At 45.1% G+C, this 20,006-nt stretch overlaps 1 protein-coding gene across 3 annotated transcripts in view; it reads left to right on the top strand.

The window, feature by feature from the left end:
- The window catches only part of IQCK (IQ motif containing K), a 124,651-nt gene that overhangs the window by 82,427 nt on the left and 22,218 nt on the right, over positions 1-20,006 (top strand). For 2 of the 3 annotated variants that reach the window (XM_047780383.1, XM_047780382.1), the window contains exon 8: positions 14,410-14,521. In XM_047780383.1, coding sequence (XP_047636339.1) covers positions 14,410-14,521 — 112 coding nt within the window. Of the gene's footprint in view, positions 1-14,409; positions 15,296-20,006 lie in introns of those variants that run through there. The other variant, XM_047780384.1, reaches the window with a different exon arrangement.

Here is a 20,006-nt window from a genome sequence, read left to right as displayed (position 1 = left end):
GCCTGGCAGCCAGCATCAGCCAAATTCCCAAATTGCCCAGAGACTCTTTCTGTTTCTTTCTTTCTCTCTCTCTCTCTCTTTCTTTTTCTTTTTTGTCTTTTTTCCATTTTTTTTTTTTTTTTTTTTTTAGGGCCGCACCCACAGCCTATAGAGGTTTCCAGGCTAGGGGTCTAATCAGAGCTATAACTTCCAGCCTACACCACAGACACAGCAACGCAGGGCCAAGTCTGTAACCTACAGCACAGCTCACTGCAATGCCAGATCCTTAACCCACTGAACAAGGCCAGGGATCTAACCTGCAACCCCATGGTTCCTAGTTGCATTTGTTAACCACTGAGCCACTACGGCAACTCCAGAGACTCTTTCTTTAAAGGGCTCACTGATTGGCCCTCAAGGCGAAGTTAGGGCTCAACTGCACAGCTGTAATGTAGTCCTTTCAGCTGCAAAATCTCAGTGAGTTAAAATCATAGCAATGGTCTTGTTTACAATTCTGTGGGTCAGCAAGGTGGTTGGTTTCTCTGCTGGTTTCTCCGTGACTCCATCGAGTGCCTGCCTCCAGGTGGTGATTGGATGCTGAACGCTGCGTTCAGGAGCGAAGGCTGCAGGAAGTCCTTGCACCGCTCCATGCCGGGCTCTGGGACCAGCCTCCTCTCCCTCACCCTTCAGTGGGTGCTCCTTGGCCATTATGCGGTGGTCCCCATGGAAGACCTCCTGGGCTGTGCTAGAAGGTCCAGGGTGGCCTCGTGCAAGTGTGTGGGAGGTCGGTGCTGCTCGTGGCTGGACGCTTCACTTGGCCACATGGCCCATCTTCCCCGGGCGGCCAGACCAACTTCCTTCCAGTGTGGAAGGAACCGTCCAAGGGGCCTTAAATGGAGGCGTCAAGCCTTCCCAAGGCCCAGACCCTGGAACTGGTGCAGCAGCTCTTCAGTTATCTTCTTTCTTTCTTTCTTTCTTTTTTTTTTTTTGTCTTTTTAGGGCCACACTCGCAGCATGTGGAGGTTCCCAGCCTAAGGGTCTAATTGGAGCTGCAGCTGCCGGCCTACACCATAGCCACAGCACCTCGGGGTCTGAGTCAATTCTGCGACCTACAGCACAGCTCACGGCAATGCTGAATCCTTAACCCACAGGATCGAACCTGTGTCCTCATGGGTACTAGTTGGGTTTGTTTTTGCTGAGGCACGACAGGAACTCCCCTTTGTGTGTGTGTGTGGCAGTTATCTTCTGTTGGTCAAAGCAGGTCACAAGGCTCACCTAGATTCAAGTGTGGGGAGAATAGGAGTTCCCGCTGTGGCTCGGCAGGTTAAGACCCTGACATCATGTAAAGAGTGGGGGTAACAGACTCCCCACTTTGTTTTCAAATGGGTGGGGATCCAGGGAGCTGTGACTGGCGATGTGGGGGATGGGGCGGGGGGAGGATGTGGGCGTCATCATGCATCAGTTTGCCAACATTAGCCTGCGTCAGAATTATCTGGAAGGCCTGTTAACAGACGGATTGCTGGGCCCTCGATCCCAGAGCACCTGAGTCAGTAGGACTGGCGCAGGGCATTTCAGACTGGTCCTCAGATGCTGCTGATGCTGTTCATTGGGGGATGGCACTTTGAGAGCCACTAGGAGAGGGCAGCTAGGCAGCTGTGACATGAATGTCAGCTCTGGATATTTATTAATGGGAAGGAAGAGGTCGAAGCCTGGTACAATAACCCGGACTGTGACGTAGCCAACCTTGCTGTCATTTCACCCTGTACATCATTGGAAGTTTCATCATGAGTACCTTAAACGCATTCACTGCTTATTCATCCCCCAATTATTCCGGTAAACAAGTACCGAGAAAAGTTGGAAAGTTGGAGGGACTTTATTTCAATTGTCGTCACTGAGCCCTTGGGGGAAATTCCGTTCTTTCCAAGGATGTACTCGGAGATGGACCTGGCTTTATTATTAAAGGGACTTCAGTGAAAAACAGGTGTGGCTTCCTGGAAGAAGGCCTTTCTAGAATTGCACTGAAATGATTACCCCACAAAAAGCAGCTGCTGTTCCTGAGTCACACAGCTCCTGCCTCCCGACCACACACCAAGAGGCTGCATCGTCCTTCTCGACTCTGATTTTCAGGATTTGCAATAATCAGTGTGGGGCATCATGTGAGTAAGAACCGAGACTAAGTCATGCAAGCTCGTGCCATTAAGTCCAGTTTTCACATTCTCTTCCATGAGAGCAGATTTCCTAAACTTTTGTCTTTTTTAAAAATGTTTTATTATAGTTGATTTACGATGTTCTGCCAATTTCTGCTATACAGCAAGTGACCCGGTTTTATATACATATACACACACACATTCTATTTCTCACATTATCCTCCATCATGTCCCATCACAAGTTATTAGTTATAGTTCTAAACTTTCAATCACTAGATCACCTGGGATTCTTTCTAAATATACTCATGTCTTTTACCATCTCCCATGGACTGAATCAGAACCTAACAGGGCGAGAGCCTGGGATGCAGTTTCTAACAAGTGCCCTAAGTGATCGCAATATCCTCAGGTTGTTTAGGAAGTGGTCTTAAAATTGTAATATTTATGAGCATGTTCCCTGGTGGCCTAGCAGTTAAGGATTCAGCACTATCACTGCTGTGGCTCAGGTCCCTGCTGTGGCTCAGTTTTGATCCCTGACCTGAGAACTTCTGCATGCTGCGGGTGTGGACCGAAAAAAGAGAGAGAAATAATAATAGTTATGGAATGTACACACAGAGATAGAAGAGGCAGTAAGGGGAGGCTGAGGGCTACAGTTTTGTTTTGTTCTGTTTTCCTTTTTACAGCTGCACCTGCAGCATATGGAAGTTCACAGGCTAGGGGTTAAATTGGAGCTACAGCTGAGGCCTACGCCGCAGCCACAGCAATGCTGGATCCAAGCTGCATCTGTGATCTACGTTGCAGCTTGTGGCAACGCCAGATCCTTCACCCCCAAGCCAGGCCAGGGATCAAACCTGAATCCTCATGGAGACAACGTCAGGTACCTAACCTGCTGAACCACAGTGGGAACTTCTGGGGGCTACAGTTTTAATCCCTACTCAAGGATAAGAGCCAGGATTGGCAAACCATAGCCTGTGGACCAAATCTGGTCCTCTGTCTATTTTTATAAAGTTTTATTGTAACACAGTCATGCCCATGTTTTTAAAACAAGTTGGCTAGGGGAGTTCCCGTCGTGGCGCAGTGGTTAATGAATCCGACTAGGAACCATGAGGTTGCGGGTTCCATCCCTGCCCTTGCTCAGTGGGTTGAGGATTCGGCGTTGCCGTGAGCTGTGATGTAGGTTGCAGACATGGCTCAGATCTGGTGTTGCTGTGGCTGTGGCGTAGGCCAGCGGCTACAGCCCCGATTCCACCCCTAGCTTGGGAGCCTCCATGTGCCAAGGGTGTGGCCCCAAAAAGATCAAAGGAAAAAAAAAAGACCTGACTTCAGACCCGTGAAAACTTGAAACTGAAACTAGGGCCCTCAGTGATTATGAGCTCATAAGAAAAAATAAACCAAGGAAGCGGGGAGTCTGTACATACAATCAACTGGAGCATCCAGGCCCCTGAGGATGGCAGTTTGAGAGTGAAATAAGTATGTTTAAGATGATTATAGAGATTTACTAAAAAAAAAAAACTTAAAAAGAATATAAACCTTGTTGAAAGAATGGCGCAGCAAGAAAAAAAAAGGGATCAGGTTTGAAAAAGAACTAAGCATCACTTGTAGAAATAAAAACGATTTAGTGAACAGACTAAAGCAGTGCCCCTCAAACGTCAGCGAGTGTCAGCATCATCTGGAGAGTTTGATAAAACACCGATGCCTGGGCCTCACTCTCTAATTCAGTTCCGACCTCCTAGGTATCAGGTGGAACCCGTGAATTTGCATGTCTAACAAGATCCCAGGTGATGCTGATGTTGCTGATCCGTGGGCCATATTTTGGGTGCAAGTCACACAAGCGACAGACACAGCTGGAGGAGGAATTAGTAAGCTGGGCGTCAGATCTGGGAGGCAGAATGTAGCCGAGAGCCGGAGCTGAGAAATGTGGAAAAGCATTGAGACAGAGACGGAACACAGAGGTCCACTATAAGTCTAGTAGGAATTTCAGAGGGCGACAGCGGAATGAATGGGGAGAGGCAACATTCGCAGAGATACTGAGTGAGGATATTCCAAAATGGAGAAATGTGAATCCTGAACTTTAGACCAAGCAGGACAGAACCACACCCAAAAGCGTCCTGGTGAAACTGTGGAATGCCAAAAGCAAAGAAGCCTTAAATCTCTCTTGAAGGAAGGATTGCCTACAAAGGAAAAACACTAAGACTTCTAATCAGCAGTAGCAAGTGCCAGAAAACAGTGAGGGGTGTTATCAATCTAATCCTAAAGGAAAGTAACATTCATCCTAGAATTATGTGCCCCACAAAATTATCATTTAAGAACCAGGGTAAAGACATTTTCAAACACATCTCTCCCTGAAAGAGCTGCTAAATGAGGTTCTTCACGTAGAAGGAAATTTGAGGAGTTCCCACTGTGGCTCAGCAGGTTAAGAACCCCACACAGTGTCCCTGAGAATGTGGATTCCATCCCTGGCCTCACTCAGTGGGTTAAGCCGAAAGCTATGGTGTAAAACCAAGATGTGGCTTGAATCCAGCATTACTGTGGCTGTGATGTAGGCTGGCAGTTACAGCCCCAATTCGACCTCTAGCCTGGGAACCTCCATATCCCATAAAAAGACAAAAACAAAAAAGAAGGAAATTGAACCCATAACGAAGGTGTGGGACTGGAATGCAAGAAACAATGGTGAATGGAGAAGCTGATAAATCTAAATCGGCATTGACTATTATATGTGTATATATATATATAATATACATATATATGCATTGACTATCATACACAAATGTACAACATATGTACACATATAACACAATATAATATAACACACACACACACACACACACACACACACACATGAATGAGGGATACATGAGGGGAAATGAAAATTCTAGACGACAATCGTAACCCAAGTTGCTAGTAAGAAAATTGGAGTTAAAATATTCTAAAATCCTTGTAATTGTTTGAAGGGAGCCTGCACAGGTTAGTTTTTACTTTAAGCTGTTTATTACATTATAACAACATATTAAAGAAAGAAAATAGAATTTGAAATAACAATCAGCAGAAAGAAAAAAGTAGAATCCAGAACTCAATGCAATAGAAAGCAAGAAAGGAAAAGAAAAGGATACAAAACAGCATGATAAATTAAAAAAAAAGAAGTGAAGGCGATCCATTCAACTGTATTACTAACCACAGTAAATGTAAATAGAATAAGCGCCTCTCTGATTTCCAGATTGGATTGAGAAAAAACCTGCCTCTATGCTAGAGGTACAAGCAGCACAAAAATGACCCAAAAGAGATAAAAGTAAAGAGATGAAAAAAGATATACAATACAAATACCACCCAAAAGGAAAGTGGATCCTGCTTTTTTTTTTTTTTTTTTTTGCTTTTTAGAGCCACACCCTCAGCATATGGAGGTTCCCAGGCTAGGAGTTGAATCGGAGCTACAGCTGCCGGCCAACACCACAGCCACAGCAATGCGGGATCCAAGCTGCGGCTGCGACCTACACCACAGCTCAAGGCAACGCTGGGTCCTTAACCCACTGAGCAAGGCCAGGGATCAAACCTGTGCCCTCCTGGATGCTAGTTGGATTTGTTTCTGCTGTGCCACAACAGGAACTTCATCTTGCATTATTAATATCAGATAAAATAGACTTTAAGACAAAAAACATAACTGGAGATAAAGAGCATCCTTAATGATAAAGGAATAACCTGTTATTTTCTATCAGACTTTAAAAAAATTCTATTCACAACCAACTAAATTAAATTTACTTCTCATTACCACCCACCATTTTAGAAAATGCTCCTCCAGGACTTCCTGTAGTGGATCAGCAGGTTCAGAACCCTACTAGCATCTGTGAGGATGCCGGTTCGATCCCTGGCCTCGCTCAGTTGCGTTAAGGATATGGCATTGCCACAAACTGCAGTGTAGGTCACAGATACAGCTTGGATCCAGTGTTGCTGCGGCTGTGGTGTAGGCTGAAGAAAAAAGAAATTATTAAAAAAAATAAGTGCTAGGCATGTAATGTACAATATGATAAATATAATTAACACTGTATGTTATATGTGAAAATTAAAAGAGTAAATCTTGGGAGTTCCCATTGTGGCTTAGCAGTAATGAACCCAGCTAGTATCATGAGGATGAAGGTTTGATCCCTGGCCTCGCTCAGTGGGTTAAGGATCCGGCATTGCCGTGAGCTGTGGTGTAGGTCACAGACATGGCTTGGATCCTGCGTTGCTGTGGCTGTGATGTAGGCCAGCAGCTTCAGCTCCGATTAGACCCCTAGCCTAGGAGCTTTCATATGCTTTTTTGGTCTTTTTAAGGTGTGGCCCTAAAAGGACCAAAAAAAAAAAAGAGAGAGAGAGAGAGAGTGAGAGTGAGAGACAGTAAATCCTGAGTGTTCTGATCACAAGGAAAAAATTTTTTTTAATTTCTTTAATTTTCTATCTATATGAAATTGTGGATGTTCATTAAACTTACTGTGGCAATCCATTCATGATGTATGTAAGTCAAATCATTATGTTGAACACAAACTTGCACAGTGCTATGTGTCAATTATATCTCAACAAAACTAGAAGAAAAAATTGAAAAATAAAAATGCTACTCTAGGAGTTTCCGCTGTAGTGCAGTGGGTTAAGGATCTGGCATTGTCTCTGCAGCAGCTTAGGTCACTGTGGAGGCTTGGCTCCAACCCCTGACTAGAATTTCCATATGCTACAGCTGCAGGAAAAAAAAAAAAAACCGCTGTTCTGAACACTTCTAATCCTTCTTGAAAGCCCTGGGTAACTCCTCTGAGGCATACGATCATACCACAGATGAATATCTGGGTTTCTATAATACCGGGAAATATGTGATATCTGCAGGTTTTTATAATTAGTTCCTAAAAACAATAAAGAACACTCAAAACCACCAGAATGAAACCAACATTGTTTGGTTTTGCCAAAGATCTGAGAAGAAATCACAAAGCTTATTTACAGAGAGAAAATTGAATATTTCAGTAGGCAACTGAAAGAGATTTCATAGGGAGTTCCCGTTGTGGCGCAGCGGAAACGAATCCAACTAGGAACCATGAGGTTGTGGGCTCGATCCCTGGCCTTGCTCAGTGGGTTAAGGATTCGGCGTGGCTGTGAGCTGTGGTGTAGGTCACAGACACGGCTCCGATCTGGCATTGCTGTGGCTGTGGTGTAGGCTGGCAGCTACAGCTCCGATTAGACCCCTTGCCTGGGAACCTCCATATGCCTCGGGTGCAGCCCTAAAAGAACAAAAGACCAAAAAAGAAAAGAAAGAGATTTCATGGATATAGATTTCCTTTACATTGAAATCTGCCTTTCTAGAGTGTGAAATCCTTCGGCATGATCATTAGGATGTCAGGCCATGACAAGGATGCAATGAGAAACTTCTTTTTTTTGTCTTTTTACGGCCCCGCCCTCGGCATATGGAGGTTCCCAGGCTAGGGGTCCAATTGGAGCTGTAGCTGCCGGCCTACACCACAGCACAGCAACGAGGGATCTGAACCGCATCTGCGATCCACACCATAACTCACAGTGAGATCCTCAACCCACTGAGCAAGGCCAGGGATCGAACCCACCTCCTTATGGATGCCAGTCAGATTCCTTAACCGCTGAGCCACAGTGGGAACTCCCGCAAGGCATTTCACACCAAGCTGGAGGTTTACCCTTGGGACCACTGAGGAACGTCTGTCCATTGTGTTAACTTCTTCAGCATCTTCGCTGCAACTAAATAAGTATCTTCCTCCCAAACAATTAGAAAAACTCCGGGGAGTCATCCAGAGAGGACCGCTCTATTGCTCTGTTTTTGTCTCTTTTGCCAAGAAGCAAGAAAACAACTGAGCTAAGAGGAATTCAGAGGTATAGATCTGTGAAGGGAAATGCTGGCATCCCAGGCAGCCTCAGGCTCCTTTCCTGCCCGCAGTCCCCAACCCACAGCCCTGTTTCCTCTCTTACAGCTGTCCAGTGCCTGGAGTTAGACAATGATGAGACCCTCTATGCATTCAATGATTTGTCCACCCCTGGAGAAGGCCTCACTTTCAAGTTTATGACTCACTGGCTCTTCAGCTGCTTGGCCCCATATCCGCACAGCCACTGTAGAGGCAACCTCAGAGCTGAATTCAGATTATTCTCACGCCTGTCCTCGTTGATTGAAGAAATCGCTAACACATTGAGAGCTTTACTCTATGCCAGACAGTATCTCATCTTGTTTTCACACTGACCCAATGAAGTGAATATTTGCATTATCCCAATTTTCCAGATGAGGAAAGAGGCTCAGAGAGTTTAGGCAACTTGCTCAAGGTTTCAGTTTGTCATTCACAGAACTGAGATTCCCTTCAGGCTTTCTGATCTGGAGTTAGCCTTCTTCACCAGTCTGGTACCCTGTACTGGCTTTCATTGAAGGAATACATAATTAGGAGAAGTTGATTGGTTGCTGGGCATTTGGAGGGGGTGTTATTTCTGTTTCTTTCTTTTTTTTTTTTTTCCTTCCAGTTTTATGGAGTTCTAATTGACATACAGCACTGTGCAAGTTTAAGGTGTGCAGGATAATGCTTTGACTTACACACATGATAAAATGATGACCACGAGATGTTTAGAGACCATCATCTCATATAGATAGAAAATTAAAGAAATATAAAAACTTTTTTCAGAGTTCCTGTCATGGCTCAGTGGTTAACGAATCCGACTAGGAACCATGAGGTTGCGGGTTCGATCCCTGCCCTTGCTCAGTGGGTTAAGGATCCGGCGTTGCCATGAGCTGTGGTGTAGGTCGCAGACGCAGCTCAGATCCCGCGTTGCTGTGGCTCTGGCATAGGCTGGTGGCTACAGCTCCGATTCGACCCCTAGTCTGGGAACCTCCATATGCTGCACATGCAGCCCTAGAAAAAGACAATTAAAAAAAAAACAAAAAAAAAACAACAAAACTTTTTTCCTTGTGATGAGAACTCTTAGGATTTGCTATCTTAAGGGGCATTAAAAAGAAAAAATTTAGGAGTTCTCATCGTGGCTCAGGGGTTAGTGAATCCAACTAGGAACCATGAGGTTGAGGGTTCGACCCCTGGCCTTGCTCAGTGGGTTAAGGATCCTATGTTGCCCTGAGCTGTGGTGTAGGTCGAAGATGCAGCTCCAATCCTTTGTGGCTGTGGCTGTGGTGTAGGCGAGCAGCTACAGCTCCGATTAGACCCCTAGCCTGGGAACCTCCATATGCTGCAGGTGGGGCCCTAGAAAAGACCAAAAAAAAAAAAAAATTCACATCCATAAAATGGTGTTTTCTTCCCGGTCTCTGCCCAAAGTCAAGTACACAGTAACACATATAAAACTCCGTGTGCCTATCCGCAAGAGCAGATGGACTCCACGTGGTAATTTAAAGAAGTCAAAGCAGAAAGCCACTCATAAGGGAGCCTTTGTTTTGCAATGAAATTGTTTATGTGTTAAAGATTACCCTGCCCTCTGTGGTATTTGCTGATTGGCGCAACCCCGGCCATTTATACTGATTCCCTAATCAGGACAATAATGACGGGGATTAGCCCCGTTCAATGGGTGCGTGCTTTTCCCAGAGCTCACAAAGGCCTTCTCTGGGGATCCAGGCTTTCCTGGCAACGAGACGTTAACTAACACGGCTGCGCTATTCCGCAGTGGTAAATAGCAGTCCCTGGTTCAGAATGAAGGAAATCAAAGCAAAGATGACGGGTCTCTGACCAAACAGGGGAGCATCACCCTACCCTGGTCAACAGAACCCGGAGAGCAACCGCAGGCTTCCAGAATGAGGGGGAAAATGGCTGTTCCTGTTGGTTGACTATTTAGGTAATTGAGAGTTTCAAGGAATCTTAGCAAAAACCATCCATTATTTTTAAGTTAAAGACTTCTGGAGTTCCTGTTGTGGCGCAGCAGGAACAGTCTGACTAGCATCCCCATGAGGATGTGGGTTCGATCCCTGGCCTCACTCAGTGGGTTAAGGATCCGGCATTGCTGTGGCTGTGGTGTAGGCTGGCAGCTGTATCTCCGATGGGACCCCTAGCCCGGGAACCTCCATATGCCTTGGGTGCGGCCCTAAAAAGCAAAAAAGAAAAAAAAAAAGAAGAAGAAAAAGAAAAGGGTTTTTGTTTGCCTCTCAGCAGTCTGTTACTGAAACTTTAAACAACTGTATTCCTAAAACGACATATGCTCCCTGGGGAGTGTGGAGTGAAAAGTGACAGTCCCCCCTCTGTGCCCCTCCCCCACCCTGCCGTCACATTTCTCCCTGGAGGAACCCACACTCCATGTGTCTCCTTCCAAACTTTAAGAATAAACCAATTGTGGAGTTCTCATTGTGGCGCAGTGGTTAACGAATCTGACTAGGAACCATGAGGTTGCAGGTTCGATCCCTGTCCTCACTCAGTGGGTTAAGGATCTGGTGTCGGTCGTGGTTTGGATCCTGAGTCGCTGTGGCTCTGGTGTAGGCTGGCAGCTATAGCTCCAATTGGACCCATAGCCTGGGAACCTCCATATGCTGCGGCTGTGGCCCTAGAAAAGGCAAAAAAGCCAAAAAAAAAAAAAAAAGAATAAGCCAATTGTAAGAACAGAGCTTGACTATAATAAAATACAGTCAACTTTCTGATTCTAACTGATGTTAACCTTTCTTTGAGGACTCAGGAGATCCTTCAGGTTTATTCTCCTTAAGGGTATCAGTTGTCACAGGGCAGAAATATAGGGATTTCTGTGCGCTTGGATAAACAGAAGCCTGTGGGAAAGCTGTGAATAACCCTCTTTTGGGCCCCTTCGGAGGATTTGGGCTTGCTCAGACCAGAGCTTCCGTCCTAGTCGGAACAGAGATGCTGATGGTACCTCATCTTGTGAACATAAGACTTTAGGAAACACTGTAAAAACATCAGTTTGTAATTTAAAAGATTTGAAGGATTACCTTATAGTCCATGACATACACAGGGGCTCATTTTTTATTCTCTGGAATTCATATAACGATAATTTATAGGTAGATACATATAGAGTACTTTATACGTATGTAATTTTTAAAATATGCATTTATAGACAAACTGTACTTTGTTTAAAGTGAGAATAGCTTTTCGCTTATAGATTTAGCTGCAAACAGTCTTCTTCATTTTGGAACAGCAGAAAAACCCCACTTGAGTTTCTTAAAACGAGTGAGGTACTCCATACCCCGTGCGCTGGGAGAGGGAGGAATAGAAAGAACTTTTCTATTTCTTAAGTGTGATAAGTCAGTTCTCCAAATTCCTCTTGCTGAGTAGAGCTCTGGGGGTGCTTTGGGTCCATCTGCATAAAGAACCTAGGAACTTTCAGGAAGGGGCGGGATTGAGGTCACCCCAACCCCAACATTTCTCCTCAAGATCTGTGGTTATAAAATCCCATGGGAGAACCCTTCTAGAAGACAACAGGACTCTTGGGAAACTAGTCCAGAAAGTAGGTGAAAGGCTGTTCATGTCTGCAGCTTTGTCGTGAGTGGGCCCCCTACCACTTTTAATTTGTTGTTCTTGCTTTGAAACTGAAATTTAAAAAAATTTTAAAAATCATCCCTCGGTATCTGTGGGGATCGGTTCCAGGACCTGGGCGGATACCAAAATGGGAGGAAGCTTAAGTGGCATCATTGTCCACTGGTACCCAAAGTTCTGCATCCCTGGATTCTACCACCTGCAGATTCTGTAGTACTGAACCGTTTAAATGGGTCTACTGGACTTCCATGTTTTAGTGATGGAGCTGGATCTAAATAGATTTTGCTGCTTGCTCTTTTTTTTTTTTTTTTTGGCTTTTAGGGCCACACCCGCAGCGTATGGAGGTTCCCAGGCTAGGAGTCGAATTGGAGCTGCAGCTGCCGGCCTACACCACAGCCACAGCAATGCAGGATCCAAGCCACGTCTATGACCTACACCATAGCTCACAGCAATGCCGGATCCTTAACCCACTGAGTGAAACCAGGGATCGAACCTGTGTCCTCATGGATGCTAGTCAGATTCCTTTCTGATGAGCTGCAACGGGAACTCCTGCTTGCTCTTTTATTTCAAGGTCCTCACAGGCAAATCTCTTTGGATTTCCAGTAGATTTACAATGTGACAACATTGCCACATTTTAAAAATATTCCTTGATTTTAGCTGTGATGAGCATTTGGGGAAGTAATTCATATGCTAAATTGAAAGCGGTATTGAATATGTTAGGATTTAATAACTATATACTAAGCTTTAGTCACAATCTCCATACCTTATTTAGAAGGTCAATAAATTTTAATTAAAAAAAAAAACATTGTGGGAACAGAACTGAAAGTTCAGAAATGAACCCATGCATCTGTGGTCGATGAATTCCTGACAAGTGTCCCAAGACTATTCAGTTGGGGAAATAATTGTCTCTTTAACAAACGGTGCTGGGAAAACAGGAAGTCTACATGCTGAAGAGTTAAGCTGGACTCTAACCTTATGCCATATACAATAATTAACTCAAAATGGATCAGAGAGCTAAATAGAAGAGCTAAAATTATACACCTCGTAAGAACATATAGAAGTAAATCTTTATGACCTTGGATTCAGCAGTGGTTCCTTAGATGGGAAACCCAAAGCACAAGCAACAAGGAAAAAAATAGACAAATTGGACTTCATCAAAATTAAAAATTCTGTGCATCAAAGAGAGTAAAAAGGGGCATTCCCGTCATGACGCATCGGAAACAAATCCAACTAGGAACCATGAGATTGCAGGTTATATCCCTGACCTCGCTCATTGGGTTAAGGATCTGGCGTTGCCGTGAGCTGTGGTATAGGTCGCAGACGTGGCTCAGATCCCGCATTGCTGTGGATCTAGTGTAGGCCGGCGGCTACAGCTCTGATTGGACCCCCTAGCCTGGGAACCTCCATATGCTGTGGGTGTGGCCCTAAAAAGCAAGAAAAAAAGAGAGAGAGAGAGTAAAAAGAAAACTTACAGAATGGGAGACAATACTTGCAAATCATATATCTGATAAGGGGCTATTATTCTGAGTGAGAGGAGTGTCGGTCCTGCTCCTGTGTCTCCTATGTCTCCTGTATTTCCTATTAGACACTTAAGTTCCTCACTTATACAGTGGAACCTAAAACACCAAATGAACACACAAACAAAAAAACCCAGAAATAGACTCCCAGATACGGAAGACCAACTGATGGTTGCCCGGGAAGCGGGGGCGTGGGGAAGGGGGGGAAATGGGCAAAATAGGTGAAGGGGATTAAGACACAAATTTCTAGCTGTAAAATAGATCAGCGTGAGGATGTAGCCTGCAGCATAAGGAATACAGCCAATAATACCGTCCTGATTTTGAATGCCGACAGGTAGTTACAAGACGTGCTGCGGCACTCGCTTCATAACGCGTGTAAACGTCAGATCGCCGTGTTGGAAGAGATCATGACCAGGCAGGACAGGCTTGGGTTTGCCGGGACGGGGGGAGGGAGTGGGATGGACTGGGAGTCTGGGGTTAGGAGATGCCAACTCTTGCATTTGGGGTGGATGGGCAGTGGGATCCTGCTGCATGGCCCAGGGAACCATATATCTAATCACTTGTGATGGAACAGGACGGAGGATAATGTGAGAAAAAGCATGTATATATATATATGCATGGCCGAGTCACTTTGCTGTACAACAGAAATTGACAGAAAATGGGAAATGAAGTATAATGAAAACTTTTCAAAATCACTGTGTTGTACCCCTGAAACTAACAAGATGTTGTATGTCACTCATACTTCAAAAGTAAATAAACCTTTTTTAAAAATAATGAAAGTATACTGAAAGGAAATTTATCTATTTATTTATTTATTTTGTTTTTTGCTTTTTAGGGCCGCACCCACGGAATATGGAAGTTACCAGGCTGGGGGTCAATCAGAGCTACAGCTGCCGGCCTGCAGCACATCCACAGTAACACAAGATCCAAGCCACGTCTTCGACCTCATGGCAATGCCAGATCCTTAACCCACTGAGCGAGGCCAGGGATGGAACCCACATCCTCATGGATACTAGTCAGATTCGTTTCCTCTGCACCGCACGGGAACTCTCTGAGAGGAAATTTAAAAGTGCACACGTGGCTACATTCTATTTCTATTGGACAGCACTGATCTAGAAAGTTCTCAGCCTCCCATGAGTGCAGCAAACCTTCATGTGGCCTCATTTACTCTGAACTATTACATAAGCTTCAGGAGTACAGGTAATTCATTTAGAACAATGACTCCGCTGTAATCAAAAGTCCCTCTGGCGGTTTGTAAAGGACTTTCCATGCAGGGTTAACAAACACATGTGTCGAAGTGTGTAGACAGGGAGCTAAAGCTCTGCGGTGATCTTCCAGGTTCGCTGTGATCCTGAGATTCAAGAATTGCGTCAGTGGCAGAAGAAACTGCGTGAGGACAAGTACATCCGAGAGCGAGTCAAAATATTCTGGACCAAACAGGAAAATAAAGGTCAGTGGCTTCATCCACAGCCTTTAGTTTGCGCAGGAAAAGCCCGAGTCTTATCCCAGGCTGCAGAAGGAAGCCCACGTGTCTGCATGGAACTCAGTTTGGGTCTGGGAAGGGGTCACGTGTTAAAATTTTGCTCTGAAACAACAGCGGTGATGCGCTATCATTTCCATGGCCATTCCTGTCACTCAGGGACACGTTCGGGATCATCCTGTGTCTGCACATCTCTCTCTCTCTCTCTCGTTTTAAGCTACAAGACATTGAGAATTACCCATATTTTGGAAAGAGTGTTTCGCATCATTGATGGAAACACATCCATCAATGTGATGGGTTTTCCACCCATGTGATGACCCTTCTAAGCTGTTGATTGTGTGTCTGATCCTAAATGGTGTCTTATTCTACTCCCTCCCTTTTCTGAGAAATCAGACACATACACACATTGAAGTACGAAGAACAGGACAAGCACCCACCACCTGTCATGTGTCACCCTTCTGTCGTATTTGCTTCCATCCTTTTTTAATTTTTAAACTTCAAGTTACTGGAGTTCCCGTCGTGGCGCAGTGGTTAACGAATCCGACTAGGAACCATGAGGTTGCGGGTTCGGTCCCTGCCCTTGCTCAGTGGGTTAAGGATCCGGCGTTGCCGTGCGCTGTGGTGTAGGTTGCAGACGCGGCTCGGATCCCACGTTGCTGTGGCTCTGGCGTAGGCTGGTGGCTACAGCTCCGATTGGACCCCTAGCCTGGGAACTTCCATATGCCGTGGGAGCGGCCCAAGAAATAGCAACAACAACAACAACAACAACAAAAAGACAAAAAAAAAAAACTTCAAGTTACTATAGGAGTTCCCTTCGTGGAGCAGGGGTTAATGAATCCGACTAGGAAGCATGATGTTGCAGGTTCGATCCCTGGCCTCTATCAGTGGGTTAAGGATATGGTGCTGCCCTGAGCTGTGGTGCAGGTCGCAGGTGGGGCTCCGATCCCGCATCGCTGGGGCTGTGGCATAGACCAGCAGCTGCAGCTCCGATTCGACCCCTACCCTGGGAACCTCCATATGCTATGGGTATGGCCCAACAAAGCAAAAAAAAAAAAAAAATGCAGCAAGGCAGCAGCAGCCTGAGCTGTGATGGTCACTGTTTGGCAGGCTGGTCCCGGTATAACATCCAGTTCATTTCATTTCAAAATGGGAAGACAATCAGGGCAGTAATCAGCTGAAAGGTCAGGAGAAGTGCCTGCAGCGGGCCTCTTTATTTCTGTCGTTACTATTCTTTTGCGTTGATTTTGCTGTGGGCTCCCTGATGGGGTTGCCTTGCTGTGCGGCTGGCCAAGTGGGCTGGGTTTAAGGCGGTTTAATGCAGGCAGAGGGAGGGCCGCCCCATCTCCATCACCCATGGCCCATGGCCCTCGCCACCTTCCCACCCTCGAGGGCTCCAGAAGGAGCAGTGCTTTCCAAACAAGAGGAGGTTTTTCCATAAATGCCCTCATATGAACTCATGAGTAAAATTCAGCAATGACGACGAGAGTGTGAAATGGCCCTTGGCTGGGGTAGGGAGTGGGGCAGGGGACTCACGGTCCCCAGATCTGTGGTAAGTTAAGGAGGAAGGCAGTTTGCATCTACCAACCCCCGAAATTGACCCAACACTGTAAATCCGCTACACTCTAATAAAAATAAAAGACATAGGACCAAAAAATATATCAAATATTTACATATGTGCATGTTAACTGTATGTCAGTTATGCCCCAATAAAGTTATTTTTTTTAAAAAAAGAAGGAAGTCAGAACAGCACAGAGTGTGAAGGGCTGGGTTTTGGAGTTGGCCAGACTTGCCCTAGGAACCCTTTCACTTTTATCTGTGTGTGACCTTGATTTATTACTGTCCTTATGCCTCATTATTCCTACACACAAAATGGGACTAATAATTGTCCTGTCTTACACGGTCGTTAAAGGGTTGCAAGAGATGATCTTGAGAGTCCTGGTAGACAGTTCCCGTAAAAGTTATTGTCATTGTTACTTATTTACTTATTTTGCTTTTTAGAGCCGCACCCACAGCATATGGAGGTTCCCAGGCTAGGGGTCCAATCGGAGCTACAGCTGCCGGCCTACACCACAGCCACAGCAACATCAGATCCAAGCCTCATCTGTGCCCTGCACCTCAGCTCATGGCAATGCAGGATCCTTAACCCACCGAGCGAGGCTAGGGGTTGAACTCGTGTCCTCATGGATCCTAGTCAGGTTCGTTACCACTGCGCCCGACGGGAACTCCCATTATTGTCATCCTATGTGTTTCGTGGAGTTCCCGTCGTGGCTCAGCAGAAACGAATCCGACTAGGAACCATGAGGTTGCGGGTTTGATCCCTGGCCTCGCTCAGTGGGTAAAGGATCCGGCGTTGCCGTGAGCTGTGCTGTAGGTCAAAGACACGGCTCAGACCCTGCATTGCTGTGGCTGTGGTGTCGGCTGGCAGCTGTAGCTCCGATTGGACCCCAGCCTGGGAACCTACATATCCCACAGGTGCGGCCCTAAAAGACAAAAAAAAAGTAAAATAAAATATCTATGTGCTTCAAGCAGTTTTATATTGATTTCCTCCCATAGACTCTAAGCTCCACAGGGTTCCATGCGGGGACTGTGTTTGTTTTATTCACCGTGATGTCCCCACACCTGGCCCAGAGCAGGCGTCGGTCTGTACATATTTGGTGGACGGTGCTCTGGCTTTCATTTTATAGATGAATAAGTAGAGGCCCAGTCAAGGGACTTGCCAAGATCGCATAACCAGGGGAGGGCTAGGATGGGGCCCAGGCACTCCCTTTCTCGGTCCTGCATCCTAACCCTGAGGACAGCTGCAAAGAGATTCCATCCTCAGACCCAAACTTCTCTAGAATCCTGAACATGCCATACAGCTTGTCCAATGTCCTGTGACCTGGGTGGTGGGTTCTTGCTATTTGTGTGTTTGCATCAGTTGAAGCCCTTGGGTAGGGACTGAATTGTGGCAACCTGCCACCCATCAAGTAGAACTTTTTGTCCCCTTCAAGGTCACCGAGCTGAATTCTTTTGTTCACTGCATGCACACCTCCAGAGTTCCTTCCTATTTTAAACCTTCTGCATCTGGGTATTGTGGAGGTTTGGAGAATAACCCCCCAGCCCCCAAGGTGACCCCGTAATCAAAGCTCCCTGATGAAACAATTTGAAAGCAGAATGTTAAGCACATGTAATTCTCCTTTAGATTCGCAGGAAAGACAAAAAGGGGAGTGATTGCGAATAACAAATGGGTTTTCACCCTCCTGTAAAAAAAAGCTACAAGCTCGTCTATGTTCAAATCCCGCAAACAAACTTTTTTTTTGTTTTTTTCCCCCAGTGGATGCCATTTTGTCCGAATTGTGCTCTGGTATTTATAGTAGGAATGAATTTTGCCAAGTTCATTCCTTAGAGCAACCTTGCTGCAGACAGGAGATGTGACGGAGAGAAGTGTCAGCTGTGGGGGTAGAACCGTGGTCATTTATAGCCTGTCTCACGTTACACTGAGTCAGAGACCGTCCCAAACAGGATTTTCTTCTAGGACAGAAATGGTGTGAAGTTATCCTCAAGTCTCTATCCACGGGGACAATTGCAGAAATTATTTTTAAAATGTGTATGACAAGAATTACAGCCAGTAGCATCCAAAAGAAGATGCCAAGAGTCATTTTCGAGATATGGTCAAAAATCCCATCGTGATTAATGGTCAAAAATCCCAGCTTGATTAATAGCATATTTTTAGCTTCATGTACTTGGTAATGGTTTTCAAATGTGTTTGGTAACTGCATGGTCATATTTTATTTGGAAATCTAGTATAAAGAGAAAGAAATCATGGAAATTGCTCACCTAACGTCAGATTACATTAAATACATACATACACACACACACAATATCAGATTACAATTTTCATATGTGTGTGTATTCTGTATATTTGTGTAAATACTCTTTGAAAACCTTTATAGAAAGAGGCAGGGGGAGCTGACCTGTCAAAAGAAATAGATTATTTACTTTTATTTGCCTTCCTCATTCCAAGAGTTAGTTTATAGTAACTTTCAGAAACATATATAATGTAATTTTTTAGGTTAAGGGTGATAACTGGATTAAGGAAAAATTAAGAATAGAGAAAAAAATAAAGCCGTTAAATGCAGTAAACAAAATACTTACTCCAAGGCCTATACTTGCTAGAGATTTCTTAAAGACAAAGTAAAGAGAGAAATCGGGTCTGTTACATAATTCGTAGTGCCCATTTAAAAAAAAAGACAAGTCAGTGGTTCAGGAAACGCTGGGCCCTTCCCTAATACATTTTGCAATGTGAATAATAACATTAAAAAAACTGTTCCTACAATAAGTAGGAATTGGGGCTAAGCTTCCTGGAAGCCACAGCAATGAAGGAAATAGGATTGTTGCATTGTTCATTTTGTCCACAAGATTTTAAGTTTCTTGGAAGCTTATCCCTGGAGCTGATTTCTGTCTCATAAAGAAGACACTGTAATGTAGTCAACATCACCCTTTCCCTAAATATAATGCATTTCTTAGAGGGCCATTTGCTTCCAGAAGGAAAAGATAAAGGCCTGAGTGGCTGCGGGGTAGAAAGCAGAGAACTTTCTTGTCCTTATTATTATTATTATTATTATTTATTTATTTATTTTTTTTGGTCTTTTCTATGGCCGCAATCGCGGTTATATGGAGGTTCCCAGGCTAGGGGTCTAATCGGAGCTGTAGTCCCCAGCCTACACCAGAGCCACAGCAACTCTGGATCCGGGCCACATCTGTGACCTACACCACGGCTCACGGCCATGCCAGATCCTTAACCCACTGAGCAAGGCCAGGGATCGAACCTATAACCTCATGGTTCCTAGTCGGATTCGTTAACCACTGAGCCACAATAGGAACTCCTCTTGTCCTGATTTTAAATCTAGCATTTTCAGTTTAGATTTTAATGACAAATATTTACTATTGGGGTTTTAAGGATATTCCCCCCCCTTTTTTTTTTCTTCTTTTTTTTTTTTTTAAGGATGCACCTGTGGCATATGGAAGTTCCCAGGCTAGGAGTCAAATTGGAGTTCCAACTGCCGGCCTATTCCACAGCCACAGCAACATGGGATCCAAGCCTCATCTGCAACCTACACCACAGCTCACAGCAATACCAGATCTTTAACGCACTGCGTGAGGCCAGGGATCAAACCCTGGTATCCCCATGGCTACTCGTCGGGCTCGTTACCACTGAGCCACAGTGAGGACTCCAAGGATATTCTTAAAATAAGCACTTTATCTTGACCATACCACCTGCTTGTGACCTTAGGCTGATCCTGGAACTTAGATCTTAGAGCAGAGAAGGATGTCTGGAGCTCAGGGGTAGCTATAATTTAGGGAGCATGCACCGCGTGCCAGACCCTGTAGTCCTCATACCTGCTCTCCCAGAGAGAGATAGTATCGCCATGGCAGCAGGGCTGGGAGGATACATAGCTCCCACCCGTCACACAGC

Source organism: Phacochoerus africanus, chromosome 5 (genome assembly GCF_016906955.1).
Source record: "Phacochoerus africanus isolate WHEZ1 chromosome 5, ROS_Pafr_v1, whole genome shotgun sequence".
Classification (NCBI taxonomy): domain Eukaryota; kingdom Metazoa; phylum Chordata; class Mammalia; order Artiodactyla; family Suidae; genus Phacochoerus; species Phacochoerus africanus.
This window is presented reverse-complemented; position numbering and strand designations above follow the sequence as displayed.